Source organism: Dufourea novaeangliae, unplaced genomic scaffold (genome assembly GCF_001272555.1).
Source record: "Dufourea novaeangliae isolate 0120121106 unplaced genomic scaffold, ASM127255v1 scaffold257, whole genome shotgun sequence".
In the NCBI taxonomy this organism is placed as follows: domain Eukaryota; kingdom Metazoa; phylum Arthropoda; class Insecta; order Hymenoptera; family Halictidae; genus Dufourea; species Dufourea novaeangliae.
In genome coordinates, this window is record NW_015374126.1 from 139,322 (window position 1) to 155,967 (window position 16,646).

General features: G+C 36.0%; 4 protein-coding genes across 5 annotated transcripts; 2 read left to right on the forward strand and 2 right to left on the reverse strand.

Annotated features, from left to right (window-relative positions):
• Positions 1-1,560: 1,560 nt before the first annotated feature.
• On the reverse strand, positions 1,561-6,529 carry LOC107191221 (claspin-like). Its single transcript, XM_015580209.1, has 7 exons — positions 6,059-6,529; positions 5,865-5,984; positions 5,577-5,785; positions 2,680-5,492; positions 2,470-2,603; positions 1,917-2,135; positions 1,561-1,783 (listed from the first exon to the last, which is right to left on the reverse strand). The coding sequence occupies exons 1-7, from the start codon at positions 6,527-6,529 to the stop codon at positions 1,574-1,576; spliced, it is 4,176 nt and encodes a 1,391-aa protein (XP_015435695.1). The 3' UTR covers positions 1,561-1,573.
• Positions 6,530-7,232: 703 nt separating this feature from the next.
• On the forward strand, positions 7,233-9,339 carry LOC107191226 (protein lin-7 homolog C). Of its 2 annotated transcripts, XM_015580214.1 has the most exons (6): positions 7,233-7,314; positions 7,561-7,599; positions 8,232-8,273; positions 8,504-8,616; positions 8,686-8,931; positions 9,007-9,168. In XM_015580214.1, exons 2-6 carry the CDS (start codon positions 7,563-7,565, stop codon positions 9,166-9,168), a joined length of 600 nt encoding a protein of 199 aa, XP_015435700.1. In that variant the 5' UTR covers positions 7,233-7,314; positions 7,561-7,562. The 2 variants fall into 2 exon arrangements, with proteins under 2 accessions (XP_015435700.1, XP_015435701.1); XM_015580215.1 differs by lacking the exon at positions 7,233-7,314 and having other exon boundaries at positions 7,563-7,599; positions 9,007-9,339.
• A 303-nt stretch (positions 9,340-9,642) lies between these two features.
• On the forward strand, positions 9,643-13,820 carry LOC107191224 (peroxisomal multifunctional enzyme type 2). Its single transcript, XM_015580212.1, has 16 exons — positions 9,643-9,845; positions 9,927-10,064; positions 10,383-10,535; positions 10,615-10,887; positions 10,957-11,073; positions 11,142-11,272; positions 11,344-11,448; positions 11,519-11,573; positions 11,644-11,807; positions 11,868-11,991; positions 12,070-12,245; positions 12,359-12,535; positions 12,790-12,907; positions 13,034-13,234; positions 13,343-13,440; positions 13,534-13,820. Exons 1-16 carry the CDS (start codon positions 9,782-9,784, stop codon positions 13,651-13,653), a joined length of 2,214 nt encoding a protein of 737 aa, XP_015435698.1. The 5' UTR covers positions 9,643-9,781; the 3' UTR covers positions 13,654-13,820.
• Positions 13,821-14,160: 340 nt separating this feature from the next.
• On the reverse strand, positions 14,161-15,397 carry LOC107191222 (the record flags this gene model as incomplete). Its single annotated transcript, XM_015580210.1, has 1 exon — positions 14,161-15,397. A coding segment is annotated over exon 1 (1,218 nt), but the record flags the coding sequence as incomplete, so codon positions are not given.
• Positions 15,398-16,646: the final 1,249 nt, after the last annotated feature.

The following is a 16,646-nucleotide window of genomic DNA, read 5'->3' on the forward strand; positions in this document are numbered from 1 at the left end:
CACCGAGGAAACACTGGCGTCACGCGGCCAACGCTCGAATTACAAAACGTCCAAACCTCCGATTGCAATGTAAACATTCATTTCGATTCCACGGGGACTAATGATCATTCGCGAGTAACTACCTACCTTAAGATCACGTAAGTACGGCTAAGTGCTTCGAGGAGGCTCTGTCGTCGTCATCTTTTTCGGGCGATCAGAAAGTGTGAGACGGAACTACATATGTTTTTCAGTCCCTTAGACTTCCAAGGACCTGGCGAGCTTTTTGCTTGCCACGGATGTCGACGAGTACTCCCGCATCCGCTGGTATGGTGGGAGCGAGAGGGTAGCTCTCTACATATTTGATGCGATTTTAATGTCTCTGCCCGGCGTATCCGCGTCCCGTGCACCAATAGCACCAGGAACACCAGACCGCCGCACGAGGCACAGGAGAGTGACTACCGTGATGCTCTAATCGGCTTACGCAACAAGCCACCCTTATCCCAGAGTTCCCATCACAGGCCCCGAAGCACCCTCGCCTCCCATCCACGGCCTCCTTCGACGACGGGCTATTACTTTGCGGTTAGACGCTACTTTGCTACCTGCGATTTTTTCTTTTACGCAGTCTTTCCTGTTTGCTTTGTAGCTAACAGTAAAAACACCGAACAATTCGAATACATAGATAGTATATGGTCGATTGTAACAATGTAGCGAGAGAGTAGGATACAACTGGACCATAACCGGAGGTTTAAGTCTGATGACGGGGATGGGCGACAAAGTATCATAACTGGACTGTTGATTTTATGCATTTATAGTATATATATACGATTATCTAAATACCGCTTCATAAAACATTTCATAAAGTTTACGGAGGTGTTGAATTTATTTTGAATTTTATAGAAGCCACAATAGAGTGAACAGATTTTTAGTTGATTCCGGCGTGTGCAAATAGAAATCAGCGAGATAGTAAATTCAAGACCAAGAAAAGAACCAAAGGAGCGAGTTCAGTTCGAAAGTGATGTCATAACCATTGATCAAAGTTACTGTAGACTGTGGTACATTGAAATCGATTTACCTTTATTGAAATGACATGGTCCGGGTTATAGAATAAACAAAATAACTCATATAATATGTTTAACATTTAAATTCATGAGTACACCAAGTATCCTATTTTTGGTATAACCGGATGCCGGGTGGAGGTGGACTCGCGGCGTACGCGTACGTATGGTGCTACACGAGAGAATTGCCCTAGGCAAGGACGCGCATTATTGGGTCGAATTACATTAAACAAACATCCCATACATCTGCCTCTCCCTCCTGTCCAGCGCTCGTTTTTTTTTTTGTCAAAATTCACGTACAGACATGTACAGCCGATCACTTCGTCACGTACATTCAAATATTCAAAATCGAATTAAAATTTCAGTTACATTTGTGTCATTAAATATCAGTACATTCTAAAAATGTCATTTTCAACAGTATCGTTTAACATTTATCCGACTTACTTATTTAAGAATGAGGTATTCCAACATTTACAACTCACGGTTTTATATACAGACGTAAATTTAATCACAAAAATATGCATATCTATATGTGTGTATCAATATTTTCGTTTACCTTTATAGCGTTGATGTTCCGTTTGCAAAACGGGATCGGCGCTTTTGTTTTCCGCGGACGGATCAATGTGCGCGAAAACAAAATTTTTTGGATTTTTCAATTGTGCCGGCACATCCTTTTGCCTAGCCAGAACAGCCAGACGCGTCAGCGTCTCTTCCCCCCTCGCAAGAAACGAACGTTTCTGCATGACATTCTAAAAATAAATATTAGAATATATCAAATATTCACTAAATGCCAAAAAATACTAGAGTATTATTAAAATACATATCACAGTGCGTATAACAGTAATAGTTTGAAGATGAGTATATAAAAATCACAAAGCTTACATGTATCAGACGTGATTTTCCCTGTAAATTTGAACAGTTCAACATTTCTGCGACAGTGATCGGTAGTCTTGACTTAACTTTGGAATCGACCGAATCCACCAACGTGTTCTCTGTCTGATTTTCGTCGACTCGCCTTTTCTTGAGAATCTTCATACCGAGTTGAAATATTTGACTGTCCTGTAATTCATTCTCGATCTCGGATTCTACGTTCTCCTTTGACTGAAATATTACATTCAGAATTTCAAACGTTATTTTCTAAGTTGTCACACTGCCATTCATAGAGTTTAATATTTTAACGTTTAGTTTAATAAAATTCTTAATAAAGAGAATAAGGTGACTTGACGGCCATTTTTAAGACTCTGCTTATAAAAATGTGGAATCTCATAAACATCTACGATCCAATGATTACCAGTCTGATTTTAAACTCCTACTTGAACAATTTTCCCTTAAAACATATTTTTAATAAAATAGTAATGCTTGTGTAAAAAGTTCCATTTATCTAACGAAAAAAAAAGAAGGATGCATCGGACGTTTCACCGGCACCACGCCTTACCATCTTTTCTGCTAGGAATTTTTCTCTTTCATGCCTTATCTTACGCCATTTTGCTTCATCCTCATCATCCGACAAATCAACCCAACCGTCTTTATCTTCTGATGGTTCGAACTGATCGTTACCGTCTTGTTTATCTAAAAAAAAACAGAATTCAATTATTATACTATAAATCTTCAACAGAGAGAACAATTCGTATTCAATATCCCGTACCTATATTCTTCCACTTGAATTTTCGTTCTCGAGCGCTGTCACTGAACATATCTCCCTCCTCGAACAACAGTTCCTTGAGTATCTTTACTTCCTTCTGATCCTTATCCAGTATTTGCTTCATATGCAGTTTACCCAGTTGATTCTTCATCTTTATCTCATCGATTTCCTCGTCGTCCCCTTCCTCCAATTCCAAATCGTCCATGTCCTTTTCATCCTCGTCCGCGGACACATCACAGTCGCTCTCGCTTAGCTCGGCTTCATTTTCTAAAAACGTGGCCGCGTACTGCTTTATACTCTTCTTCGGGACAACCACTTCGTTCTCCTCTGAATCATAATCTATAAATTTGTCTTCGTCGTCTTCGTTTTGTTCGTCCTCGTCGTCTTCGCTTTGTTCATCATCGTCGCTGAGCATCGAACGTTCGTTCTCTTCCTCGTCATCGGATAAATCTAGCTTCTTCACCTTCCTCTTCATCGGTCGAATCTTGATCGGCTGCTCCATCAGATCTTCGTCCTGTTCGTCTTCTTCGAAGTACCGGACACTGGATTTCTTTTGGGACACGTCGTTCCCCTTCGATCGTTCGTTCTCTTGACAATCGTCTTTCTCGATGGACGTTGAACCTCTTCCCGTTGATACATCTTGCGATTTTTCGCTCGACAAGTAATTCGTTAACACTTCCGAATTGTTCGCCTGGCTGCTAAATGTTCCCGAGCATAACTCTAGTAGCTGCGATTCGGAGACATCCGGCTCTTTCGAGGCGTACAGGTTATTCTTATTCGTGAGGAATGTACCGGAGCACAATCCCATGAGATCATCCTCCGTCATGTCGTTTTGATCGGTGAACGGTAACTTCCTGTGTGGTAGTGCTTCGTTCTTCGAACCGCGGAACCGTTGCGAAAATCCATCGATCAGCGGACTTTCCATCAGAATCGGATCAGATTCGTTGACCAACGACACTTGCTCGACCTGAGCTGACTTCTTCTCGTCCTCCAAGCCGGTACTTAATGCTGTCAATTGCGTCGCAGGGGAAACGAAATTAAAACTGTTGGCCTTAATACGCGGTGTTCGACTGGTTTCTTCGCCTTCCAAGTCATTTTCAACGTGCATTTGCGAGACTGGAATATCGCTTTCATTATCGCTGGCGCTCCCGTTGAACATATCCAAACTAATCATTGTTCGCGACACCTTCCTGTCCTTCATTACCGTGTCGTCACTCTTCACTGTATCACAAGACCTAGAATCATCTTCTATAGGTTCGACGATTCGTTTGAACGATTTACGATTCATATTAGCGCTACTACATGTGCTGCTCTCATCGTCTTCTAAAATAAGCCTCTCGCATTCTTCGTCCTCTTTCTCTGAATTTTCATCCTCATCCTCGTCTATAATTTCATCATTGTCTTCATCGTCGCCACTGACTTCTGCTTCGTCATCTACGAAAGCGCATTTACTTTTCGTCTTCTTCTTTCTCTGCTCGTATACATCATCTTCTACCGGTTCATCCTCTTCGGTTTCGTTTGTCTCAATACTCGGTGAATAGGATTTGCTAAACTCCTCTTCATCGTCGAGAGTCTCGGTCCAGTCTATCTCGTGTTCCTTCATCTCCTGTTCTTTTTCTTTCCACTCTACCTCATGCTTCATCGCAATTCGATGCTTCAATTCCTCCTTCAGACGCAACAACTTTGCCCCAGGTTTCTGCAATGCGGGATCTTCCTTTCCGAATGTTGGCAGTTTGTATGGGAGTGTTTCTTTAACTACGATCGGTAACCCATTCGGGGACTCTTTTATATGTGTTACCGTCACCTCTGATATATCCTTAACTTTTTCATCCTTCTTGGAATGTTTAAATAGGAATCGATCGATCAAGGCGTCTACCCCTCTCTTGTTTGGTTTAACGTCATCTGATAAATCGATCATCGTACCCGGCGCGCCTTTTAATTTTGGTTTTAAACTTTGTACGTTCAATGATGTCTTCTTCTCGTTCATGTTTGGAGAGTTATCGAACTTAGGCGGTGGTAAACCATACTCGTCGTATTCATCAGACTCTTCTATAGGTATTCCCAACGATCGCTTTACCATTGTCGCATAATCGTTATTGGTTTTCGAAGTGGACGCCTCCGAGAAATCGTTATTGATTTTCGAAGTGGACGCCTCCAAGAAATCGTTATTAGTTTTCGAAGTGGACGCTTCCGAGAAATCGTTGTTGGTTTTCGAAGTGGACGCTTCTGAGAAATCATTCGTAAACTTGGAATTATTTTCTTCGTCGTCGCATCTTTCATCGAAAGTGCTTTTGACCGTATTTTTGTCTCTATCGCCATTTTCAATATGCCCGCTTTGTAACAAATTATCTTCTTCTTTATTACGAGGTGCATCAACTATTTTCTCGGTTTCCGATGTACGGTGTTGGCTTCCATTCTCTGTATCTGTAGTATTGCAATGAGTTTCTAGTGTCACCAAATCACTCAAATCGTCTATTAGCATTGTACTGATTGCTGTTAGTTCATTGCTTTCTGTCTCGTTCGTTTCTGTGGCAATTTCATTTGCTTCGTGTACCACATATGCACTACTTTCTTCTTTATTATTATCTACAGATAAACTATCAGAAACAAACAATTTTTTTGGAATGATATCTTTCCTAACTTTTTGTGTACATTGTATATTTTCGCTTTCTTTGTCCCCTTCTGAAGGGCTTTCTTTATCCGCTTCTGAAGGGCTTTCTTTATCCGTTTCTGAATGACTTTCTATTGCTTCCTCTTCTGAATCAGAAGACTTGTAAAATACCTCTGTTTCTTCCTCTTTTTCCTTCAAAACTTTGCTGTTCGATAAAAAAAATTACAGAATTTAATAATTGAATGAAATATAATAGTACTTGGTGTTAATATATTGTAAAATTCCTCACTCGACAATAGCAGATGACATCTTTAATTTAGCTGCCATTGTAGAAGCTTTTGGTAGAGCAGAGAGTACTTTCTTCCTGCTCAAAGATTCTTGTAATGTTCTCTGTTTTGGTCTGTGGTAAGGAAGGGAAATTTCAGTTTCTCTTATTAAACGTTGAGTTTCACTATGTATCTGTTTCATGGCTTCATCTTTGCTAGCCCTCGATGAGACCTACAATAAATTATATTGACATATGTTAAAAATACAATAACATATGAAATTTAATTATTGATATTTCCTATTGATTTACCTTTCTCTTTGTAAATTTACTATGTTCCTTGTGTTGTTTACTTTCCTCATACTTCATAGGAGTCCTTTCATCTTCTTCCTCTGATTCTGAATCTACTAGAGATTGAAATCTATTTTGTACCTGCAAAATATCAATCTGATTATGAATACTCTTATAACCAGAATATCTATCTATTTGTTTTAACTACTACTCACAGCGTTCCCTTCCTTTTCTTTATTTGAAATTCCTTCTGCATTATGATTATTATTAACATTAAGCACTTCTTCGTCTGTATCACTATCAAAAATTTTCTTCTTATTCCTCTTCTTATTTGAATATTCTTTGTCTTCAGATGATTTAGTAACATTTCTTTCTCTTTTCATCTGTGATGTAAAGATATTTTCATCTTCTGAGTCACTATCTATTATCTTGGAAAATCTTTTACAACTATTAGGACCTTGGAATTCCTCATTCTCTTGTATAGAATCTTTATCAATTTCTTGCACAGTTTTATTCAATATATCTGTGTCAACATTGTTAATACCATCTGCATTCATTTCAACAGATTTGTTGAGCACCTCCTCCATGCAAACATTTACCTCTTTATTGGACTCAGTTTCCATAGACATATCTTCTGCGATACACTCCTTGCCATTTGCATTGTTAAGATCACAACTATCAGTCATTTTCGCAGGTAACTTAGTGCTCTAATTAATTTTTTTTTATCTCAGTACAACAAAAGTGTACGCTTATATTCTTTTTATATTAATTTTTATAAAGATGTATTAGTTTATTATAAAAGTAATGAGTGTGTATTATAAAATTATTCAATTACAATATGGCATTCCCAACTATTTTGAACACCGATACAAATACGAATTACACTAAATTATTGATACGTCCTAAATACGTTTTAATTAAAAACAGTCATGCTATTTTAAATGTTACAAATCATGCTACATAAATACACAACACAACACTACACTGTAAATCTACTTGTTTTGATTGATGAATTTGGCGCGAAAGAATTGTCATTGAGTGTGCAGAAATAATAGAGAGGAAATAGCATAAACATTACAACATGTTCAATTATATCATTTGTTACCAAACTACTAGAAAAGAATTTGTCACACTCTTTTCATTCTTTCAAACGTTTTGGGTTGTTCGTTATACAATTTCTGTATGTAAATTGTATTTATAACACTTTCCACAGATTTGAGACTTTACCGTTAAAGGTTCCGAGAGAAATTTCGCCTCCATATGAATACTCTATTGCATGAATCGTTTCCAATTCTGCAAATCGATCACATATGGTAAAGTAGACGTAGGTAAGAAAATGAAAGTTACGACGCCTTACAAACTGTTTTATATTCTTGGCTCATAGTAGTTGGTCGATAGATCAAATTGTTGACGTATTTTTATGACAGTTCAGGATCGTGTCAAAGTTGCAATCGAGAACACCGTTACACCCGTAATATTCTTTAACAATGCTCAGACGTAATAACTAGACTGTGGCATTTATGCATTTATGATAGATGTAACTGAATAAATTATAGTAAAATAGAAGCTTTTATAAAATCCACCAGTCTTTCATTTTACTTTTATTTCATTCTATTTTTATAAATTGGTCTACAAAACTGTGAAATTGTATAAACACCCGCAGTCTAGTCATAAATATTTAATAATGCATCTTTTATATTTCTGTGTTTGTTCACAGGCATGATTATGATGGGCGAACCCCTTACTTTAGCAAATGGTAAACACCCTTAGATATTTGATAACTTAAATTAAACATCTTTTTTCAATCTCTTACAACAGTTGTTATTTGTATTAGGTTTTTCAAAAAGTTTGCAATATTTTTAAGGCTAAGACTATATACTTTTTAGTGTGCATTTTATTTTTACTTCTTATGAGTGCTGTCAAATTTTCCAGTTACAGTCATGTTGTTTCTTTCATATGATTAATATAACATACTGTTTAATTTCTATCTTTCCTAGAAAGAAAAGAGTATCAAGTAACTTGCATATAGAATATATTAGAACTGTATTACAAAAATATATATGTATAATGAATACTTATCTACCAAAAAGGTGATAAAGGTACTCTATCCTAAACATTGTCATCTTTATGAATAACCCAGTAATAATTAAACTTCGGGTTGTAAAGATTCATTTACAACCATAAACATTAACTAGCAACAAATTCCATCTATTAAGAATTTTACTTCATTATAATGGAGAACATTTTTGTACATTCTGAAAGCTTTCTTATTTTGTCTCCTGCATACTTGTGCATATTATAAATGCATAAACCTGCAGTCTCAGATAATAATGAAATACACACTAACAGGGAATAATTAATATCAATTATTCCAATTATCTTTTGCAGATGTGAAGAGGTCCATCGAATTATTAGACAAATTGCAAAAAGGTAAAGGAATGGACTAATTTATTACATCACTCGAAGTATTATCGCAAGACCTATTGTATTTACCTTTGCATAGGACTTTAGAGCAACCATTTCCATATATTATTGTTTTGATCTGTTTTCTTGCATACATCATGTATGTGGTTACATTATGTATAGAATTTTTGTTAGTATTGACAACTTTGAGTTTGATACAAATGTAAATTTTAAATAAAAATACATTGCCATTGTAGGAGGCGAAGTTCCAGCAACAAAGTTAGCTGCTTTACAGAAAGTTTTACAGAGTGACTTTCTTAGCGCTGTACGCGAAGTATACGAACATGTATACGAGACAGTAGACATTCAGGTTGTATGCTTGTATATTTATATAACATAACATATTTATCAATATTCTAGTGCTAATTTTTCATTGCAGGGCTCTCAAGATGTCCGTGCATCAGCTACGGCAAAAGCAACAGTTGCTGCCTTTGCCGCAAGCGAAGGTCATGCCCATCCGCGAGTCGTGGAATTACCAAAAACAGAAGAAGGTCTTGGTTTTAACGTGATGGGAGGCAAGGAACAAAATTCGCCCATTTACATTTCACGAATTATTCCTGGAGGTGTTGCCGATCGCCATGGTGGCCTGAAACGGGGTGATCAACTCCTTTCAGTGAATGGAGTGGTTAGTCTTAACATTGAGAGCTAAAATTTTCTGATGACACATTTCGTCTTATTCATTTTATATATTATTTTTCAGTGCGTCGAGGGTGAGAATCATGAGAAAGCGGTAGAGTTGCTGAAACAAGCACAGAACTCCGTGAAACTGGTTGTACGTTATACTCCCCGAGTTTTGGAAGAAATGGAATTGCGATTCGACAAGCAAAGGGCAGCTCGTAGTCGGCGCCAGCACATGCAATAAAAATAAAAATCTATTACATGTCATTACTTCCTTCCTAACAAACCAACTACATACATATTACCATCATCTTAATTTCGTATCTTCTTTATGTGTAAATCGCAGTAACTTTATTTAACTGAGTAATAGAACGTGCGAGACTTGATTTTAAGAAAATACTATCATTATTGTAATGTTACTGTCTTCTATCTCTTAAATAAGTGTTATATATGTATATTATAAAGCTTTATGAAACAATCAAAATGAAAAATAAAATTTCTTTTTCTTGCTCTAGTCAAAACAATTCATTCCAATTTTCACAAGCGTCACACGCTTGTGTATGCAATTATTTGCATTTCAAAGTGACTCATACAACATTGAAATGTATTCAACGTAAGAATCTTTATAAGAAATCGGGTGTAAGACATGGTAAAGAAAGATGTAATTCTGCATTCTTCCGCTAGAGTACAGCACCATGGACTTACGTGGACTCTGTTATCCGTAGCAATGTAAAACTCAATGGACTTTAAACTGATTTAAATATTGCTGGCTCATTACAAGGGGTTTATATAAAAGCTTCGACTAAGTGAAAAGCCTACTTCTTAATTTACCTTCACCAATTTCAAATTTGATCAAAATGACGAGACCAGCCGATTTACGTTTCGACGGTCGTGTAGTTGTGGTGACAGGAGCTGGAGCAGGTATTCATTAGCATGTTATTTGTTGCTTATTCTCATTTTAATGCGATCTTTGCATTTTATTACTCATAAATGACTGTTTAGGTCTGGGTCGTGCGTACGCTTTACTGTTTGGTTCAAGAGGCGCCAGCGTTGTAGTAAATGATTTAGGCGGAGGAAGACACGGTGATGGGAGCAGTACCAAAAGTGCAGACACAGTTGTCCAGGAAATTAAGAGAAACGGTTGTTTATCATATACCAAAATCCCAATACTTTCTTTTTCCTTTTTTTTTAAATAAAGAATTACATGATTAATTCTATTTAGATTGTTATCACAAAAGAAATATTAAGCAGGAATCTTATCTTTATATTTTCTCTTTGAGTGATGGTGATAAGAGTTGTTGATAAAAATTTGTAGAGTAATTATGCAACATTTTATTAGTACAACAGCTTTACTAAAGCAATATGTATAGGAGATATTATTTATGGACAGGAATGTTTTCATATTTATATTATTTTAATGAAAGGAACAAATCTTTTTAACTTGACATTTTTTTTCAGGTGGTAAAGCAGTTGCCAATTATGATTCTGTTCTTGATGGTGCAAAAATCATTAAAACAGCTATTGATACTTTTGGACGAGTTGACGTAGTTGTTAATAATGCTGGAATTTTAAGAGACAAGTCTTTTGCAAAAATGACAGAAACGGACTGGGGTATGTACAACAGTTTCTTATCAATTATATGCATATTTTCTATTTTTCAAGATTGAAAGAGACACATAATTTTTTGCAGATTTGATACAGGATGTTCATGTAAAAGGTGCTTACAAAACTACTCAAGCTGCTTGGCCTTACTTCTCGAAGCAAAATTATGGTCGTGTAATAGTGACAGCAAGTAACAGTGGATTATATGGAAATTTTGGACAATCAAATTACAGCTCAGCAAAAATGGGTCTGGTTGGTCTGGCTAATACTTTAGCCATAGAAGGCAGGAAAAGAAACATACATACAAATGTAATAGTACCAACTGCTGCTTCTCGTTTGACAGAAGACATCATGCCACCAGGTTGAAAACATTTGTATTGTATTGCATATATGTACCTATATATTGCTATATTTTACTTTATATCCTTAGACTTTCTTGAGCATTTAAAACCCGAGTTAATAGCCCCGGTAGTTGCTTGGCTGTGTCATGAGAGGTGTATGGAAAATGGTTCTATTATTGAGTCTGCATTAGGATGGGCTGGAAAATGTAAGTACACGAAATATAACCATTTAAATAAAGTTTCAAACTTAGAAATTCAATTTATGGATTTTCAGGTCATTTGATTCGTGCATCGGGAACCACTTTAAGACAAGATTTATCAACCAGCATCACCCCAGAAGATGTTGAACAAAGGTGGGCAGCCATCACTGACATGTCGTCTGCTAAACATTTTGACACCATAGAGGTACATAAAATACTACTTTAGACAGAATTGTTCAATAGATTATCTCTTTTCACGTTTCTACATTCTTACAGGAAGTAACAGGACAGTTTATGTCTGCAATAGGAGAAATGAAATCTGGAAATTCTAACTCTGGAAACTCTAACTCTGGAAATTCTAGTTCTGGAAATTCAGCGCCGGTAACTAAGATACTATTTCTTTGTATGGAATTAAATTGTGCTATTTCTGATTACGAATGTCTATTTATAGGATGTCTTTCGGCATACTTACAATTACCGGGACACAATATTATACGCATTAGGAGGTATGGTTTGATCCTAATAATAATTTCGCAACGGTACACAATATTATAACAAACAAACTTTCTTCTGTAGTCGGTGCTACGGTACAAGAACCGTCTGATTTGCGTTATTTGTACGAGAATCATGATAATTTTGCTGCGTTACCTACGTTCTATGTTCTTCATGGGCCAATGTATACAATGAGTTCCACAATATTCGAAGATGGTCTTCCTGGCTTACAACTGGACCCAATGAAGGTAATATTTCTGTGTGAATACTTCCTTAACTTTGTCCTTGCGCATTTATCATGATTACAGATGTTACACGGAGAACAATATATTGAAGTGTATAAACCTGTGCCAACGGAAGCTACTGTAGAAACAAAGTTTAAACTTTTAGATGTGCTCGACAAGGGATCGGGTGCTGTGTTTATAATACAACGTACGTGTATAAGCATCGTTGTTTTTGTGTTTCTTAATTATTGAAAAAATACATTCGAGTTGACTTAACATGTTACAGACGACACGTTCGATACTGTCACCGGAGACAAGCTGTCCACTGGGCAAATGTCGGTATTCGCAGTAGGAGCCGGTGGATTTCAGGGAAAACGAACATCTTCCAACAATATAACGTCCGTTGATCCCCCTAATCGAAAACCGGACGCGTCGGTCACCCAACATACTAGTTTTGATCAGGTAAACAACAAAAACGATTCATTTTTATGTATTCTTCGAAATAGTATTGGTTTCGATATAAAGATGTATTTATTTGTAATGTCTTAATTATAATTTCATATTACTATATGTAGGCAGCGTTGTACAGATTAAGTGGCGATAACAATCCCTTACACATCGACGCAAACATGGCAATGATTGGTGGCCATAAAAGACCAATTCTACATGGATTGTGTTCTCTTGGATTTGCTGTTCGTCACGTTCTTCAAACTTACGCCGATGGTGATCCAAATCTATTTAAAGCTATCAAGGTACGATACACTGGTGTTTTTGTTAGGCTGTTGTTATACGATAATGAAACAGTGTAAATATAGATTGCGGTTTAACGATGTTTTTTAATGCACAATAAGTTGCTTTTAATGTATCGTTAATGTGTTCTTAAATTATACTTCCGAATCAGCAGCATTAAATTCAATAAGGTCGAGGTCAAAATAATACGATTGTGGTACTGCAGAGTAATACGAGAATGCCTTAACGAAATTAAATTACTTAATGAATATTTCAGGTTCGTTTCGCGAAACCCGTACTCCCGGGTCAAACTTTGCGAACTGATATGTGGCAGAATGGGAACAGAATACATTTCCAAACTTATGTCACAGAAAACAATGTACCAGTTTTGACAGGTGAATTTCCATAAATGGAAAATTTTACTTACAGCTGCGAGTCGAAATACTTGAAATATAATTTTTTTACGAAAATTTTAAACTATAATTATTATAATTTTAGATTGTTATTTTTTATGTATACAGGTGCTTATGTTGATTTGAAAGACACGAAAGTCAAAGGACCCCAAGTAAGTCCTCCCTCAAGTACTGAAAATCTTGAGAGCGATGCAGTATTCGTGACCATTGGCGATTACGTGAAAGCAAATCCGGAAGAAGTCAAGAAGAAGGTGAACGGTGTTTTCCTTTATCACATTTTAGTGGACGGAAAGCCGCAGGGAAAATGGAGTAAGTATTGCTTCGATTAAAAAACTGCTACAATTTATTTTCTGCACTTTACACCGTAAGTCCTTTTTTTCTGTTATACCGTGATTGTAAGTATTATGTATTTTGAAGCTTTGGACCTGAAGCAAGCCGAAGTATATAAAGGAGAGCCAAAATCGGGAAAACCCGATACGACATTGACAATCGAGAACGCGGACATGATTCAATTGGTGAGTTTCTTTCGAACTCAATGGGCACTTTTTAACTACTGTCCGATTGACATTTTAAAAATTCACCTACGATACTGATCGTTTTGTTTTCAGGCTTTGGGTAAACTAAATCCACAAATGGCATTCATGCAGGGAAAACTAAAGATTACTGGAAATATCATGCTCACACAAAAATTAAAGTCTCTCATGGACGCCGCTAAAGCGAAATTGTAATACCACAAATATTTGTTGATCAGTTATATCACATTATAATTGTTGTTATATTTTTATACTTTTATAATTTACAAATAATGTAATATGGTTGGGGATAGAACGATTGTAGCGTAAGTATTAGTACATACATCTTTTGTACAAATGGCTTTAAAAAATAATAGTAATTTTATATTTTATTATATAAATATATACAAACGCAACTGTGATTAAACTGAAAGTAATCAGTTTCGTTTTATTCCAATCCAATGCACATGGTAGTTTGTTTTTAGTAAAGGTACAAGAAACTAATAAATTATTTCATATTACTTTACATATATATAAAAAAATATATTATTATCGACACATGCTTATGTTTGTACAAAGAAGGTAGTTTCATATATTACTGGGAATCATAATTTCTTTTGGAGATCTATAAACACACTTATGTTTATTTCCATGCATAGCTTTTAAAATTATCTAGAGTTCTCTTTATTCCTATTCCAGTTTTTCAGAATTATTCTTTTCATTAATATAATTGATTTCTTTTTCTTCTAGTCTCTGTTTTATTAAACTTATAAAATCTGATTCTACACACCTCTTTCTAATAGGATCTTTAATGTCAGTTGGTTTTTCAGAAGGTCTTTTAGTCCTTTTGCTTTTCTTCATATTAGTTTCTCTAACTTTAGACAATATGGATTTAGGTTCTGCGATATCTCCGCAATTAGTGATTTCAGTACAATCTATATTGTTCTCTCCATTGTGTATAAGTTTTGTTTGATCTTTTGGAAACGATACATCGTTTTCAAAAAATAGTTTTACCGGTCCCTGCGTAATAATGGCTTCTGAATTTTTCAACGATTCAGTTTCATCGGTGTCGGGCGTTCCTTTGATTTCGTTACGTTCGTCTTCTTCTAATCGTTTCACGATGAATTCTGTACTATGAACTACAGCCACGTTCTCATCGGACGTATCCAGACACACGGTATTTTTGTTAGCAATTCTTCCCCCATGCAAGAACGCGGACACGTCTCGTCGTCTCCACATTTTCGATGTTCGCGGTATAAACTGTTTACATTTTCCCTCGAACAAGAATTCTTTGATGTCGATTTCTTCGATTTCTCCCTTCAAGAATTGCAAGTATTTCTTCAAAGCGGTGAAAAAATGTAACTTATCGGTCATTTTAGGAAAATTTGCACAACGAGCGCTACTCGAAGGTGTGACCCACAGCGCGACATCCTCGATTCGTTCTGGTTGTAAACCAAAATTGAAGTTATTCGTTTTCTTAGCGAATACATCGTAGATACATTTACCATTGAAAACAGCAATTTTTGGTTTATAAGTTTTCAGCTTTTCCTTTACAATCTCGCAACCCTCTTTGATCTCTGTTCGCTTCAGATCGGCGGAGGATCTCGTGGGTCGTTCAACGATATTCGTCAAACCAATCCCATATCGAGGAAGCTTGTAATCCTCTTCGTATTTTAGGCATCGCGGCGTTAATCCTGACTGATGGAGAAGCTTATAAAAATGATTACCCGGGCCCGCGTAATAACGACCGCGATGAGCTGCCATCAAACTCGGATTGATCCCAACGAAAACCATGTCCAAATTCATTTCCAGATAATCCGGCAAAGTGTACCTTTGCACTTCTTCTTCCGACAATCCATCGAATCGGTCGATCTTCTTTTTCGATTCCTTTTTTTTTACAGGTGCTCGTTTCTTTAACTTGTCAAGTGCGAGCGTAGACATTGCTTTACACAAAAGTCATTCCCAAGCTTTACAAAAGGCACGTGAGGTTTACTTGAACGCATACAGACAGGACAATTTTTATGACCGTGTGGATTCGTTTTCAAACCTCGCCAAGAAGAACTTTCTTTCGCGCTATGTTTGATTCGATTAGGTTAGGACAGGTTCGATAGTGTTGAGTAAATACCACTGACTGTCAAAATAATTATTCCTCACCTATGACAACTTGGAAATCACCAGCCAAAATGAGAATTTTTTGGTAGACCGTAATATTGAATAAATATTGGTTGCCTAATTAATGGTATATTCTGTATTTTGGTCGTCAGCACTGATTACATATCCTAACTTTGTGTCGATAGTACATTATACTTGTCAGGATTCAACATTATTTGAATGAACCATTTTAACGTTATTATTCCAATGAGATGTTATCGCGTGTTATTTAAATAAGCAAATGAAATCAATATCTCGACTGCGGTTAAGAGTTACTACCTAATTAAAAAAGCAAATTTGTATGAAGAAGCAGAATACCGGTATTCTAAATTTGTTGGTTGTGCATGCACTTCTGGCATTGTTATCGATTGTTAGTTTGCCCCATTAGTGTATAATAACGTTGCAAATTAATAAATGCCAGTGCACATTATCTATCCTACAAAACTGCAAAAAATAATAAATACATAGGGGCAGGTCAGGGAGGAATGTAGGAAAAACACTATGGCGTCATCTTGCAATAAGTACATAATTCTGATTGGCTAGTAGTTTGGACGTTTCGCCGTAGATGGTGACATAGTCATGTTTCATTTCACTTATCAATGAACTTGAAATAAAATATTAATAAAAAATTCCTAGAGAATTCTTAAAAACTCAACAAACAATTTTACAACACTAAAAAAAATATGCAATTGTAGTTTGTTCAATTTTTTCATACACTTGTTATATGTACTATAAATATATTTGGATGAACTATTTTGACCGTTAATTTAGCAATGTATAATACTTAATTAAAATGATATAGAATCTTTCTATATAAACTTTCCTTAGTGAAGACAAACACTCCAATTATTCTCGATTTATTCTTGACTAGCTTCCCTAAATACATTTTTTATATTGATAACGAGAAGAATCGATTTATACGAAGTAATCTGTACTTTCATTTAAGAAGAATATAACTCTTTATTGAAAATGGAAAATATATCTGTTTAAACCATTCAATCTATTTCCTCGTTATTTAGGCTAAAAAAATGTAACAAGAATCTAACTTGAAAATGTTT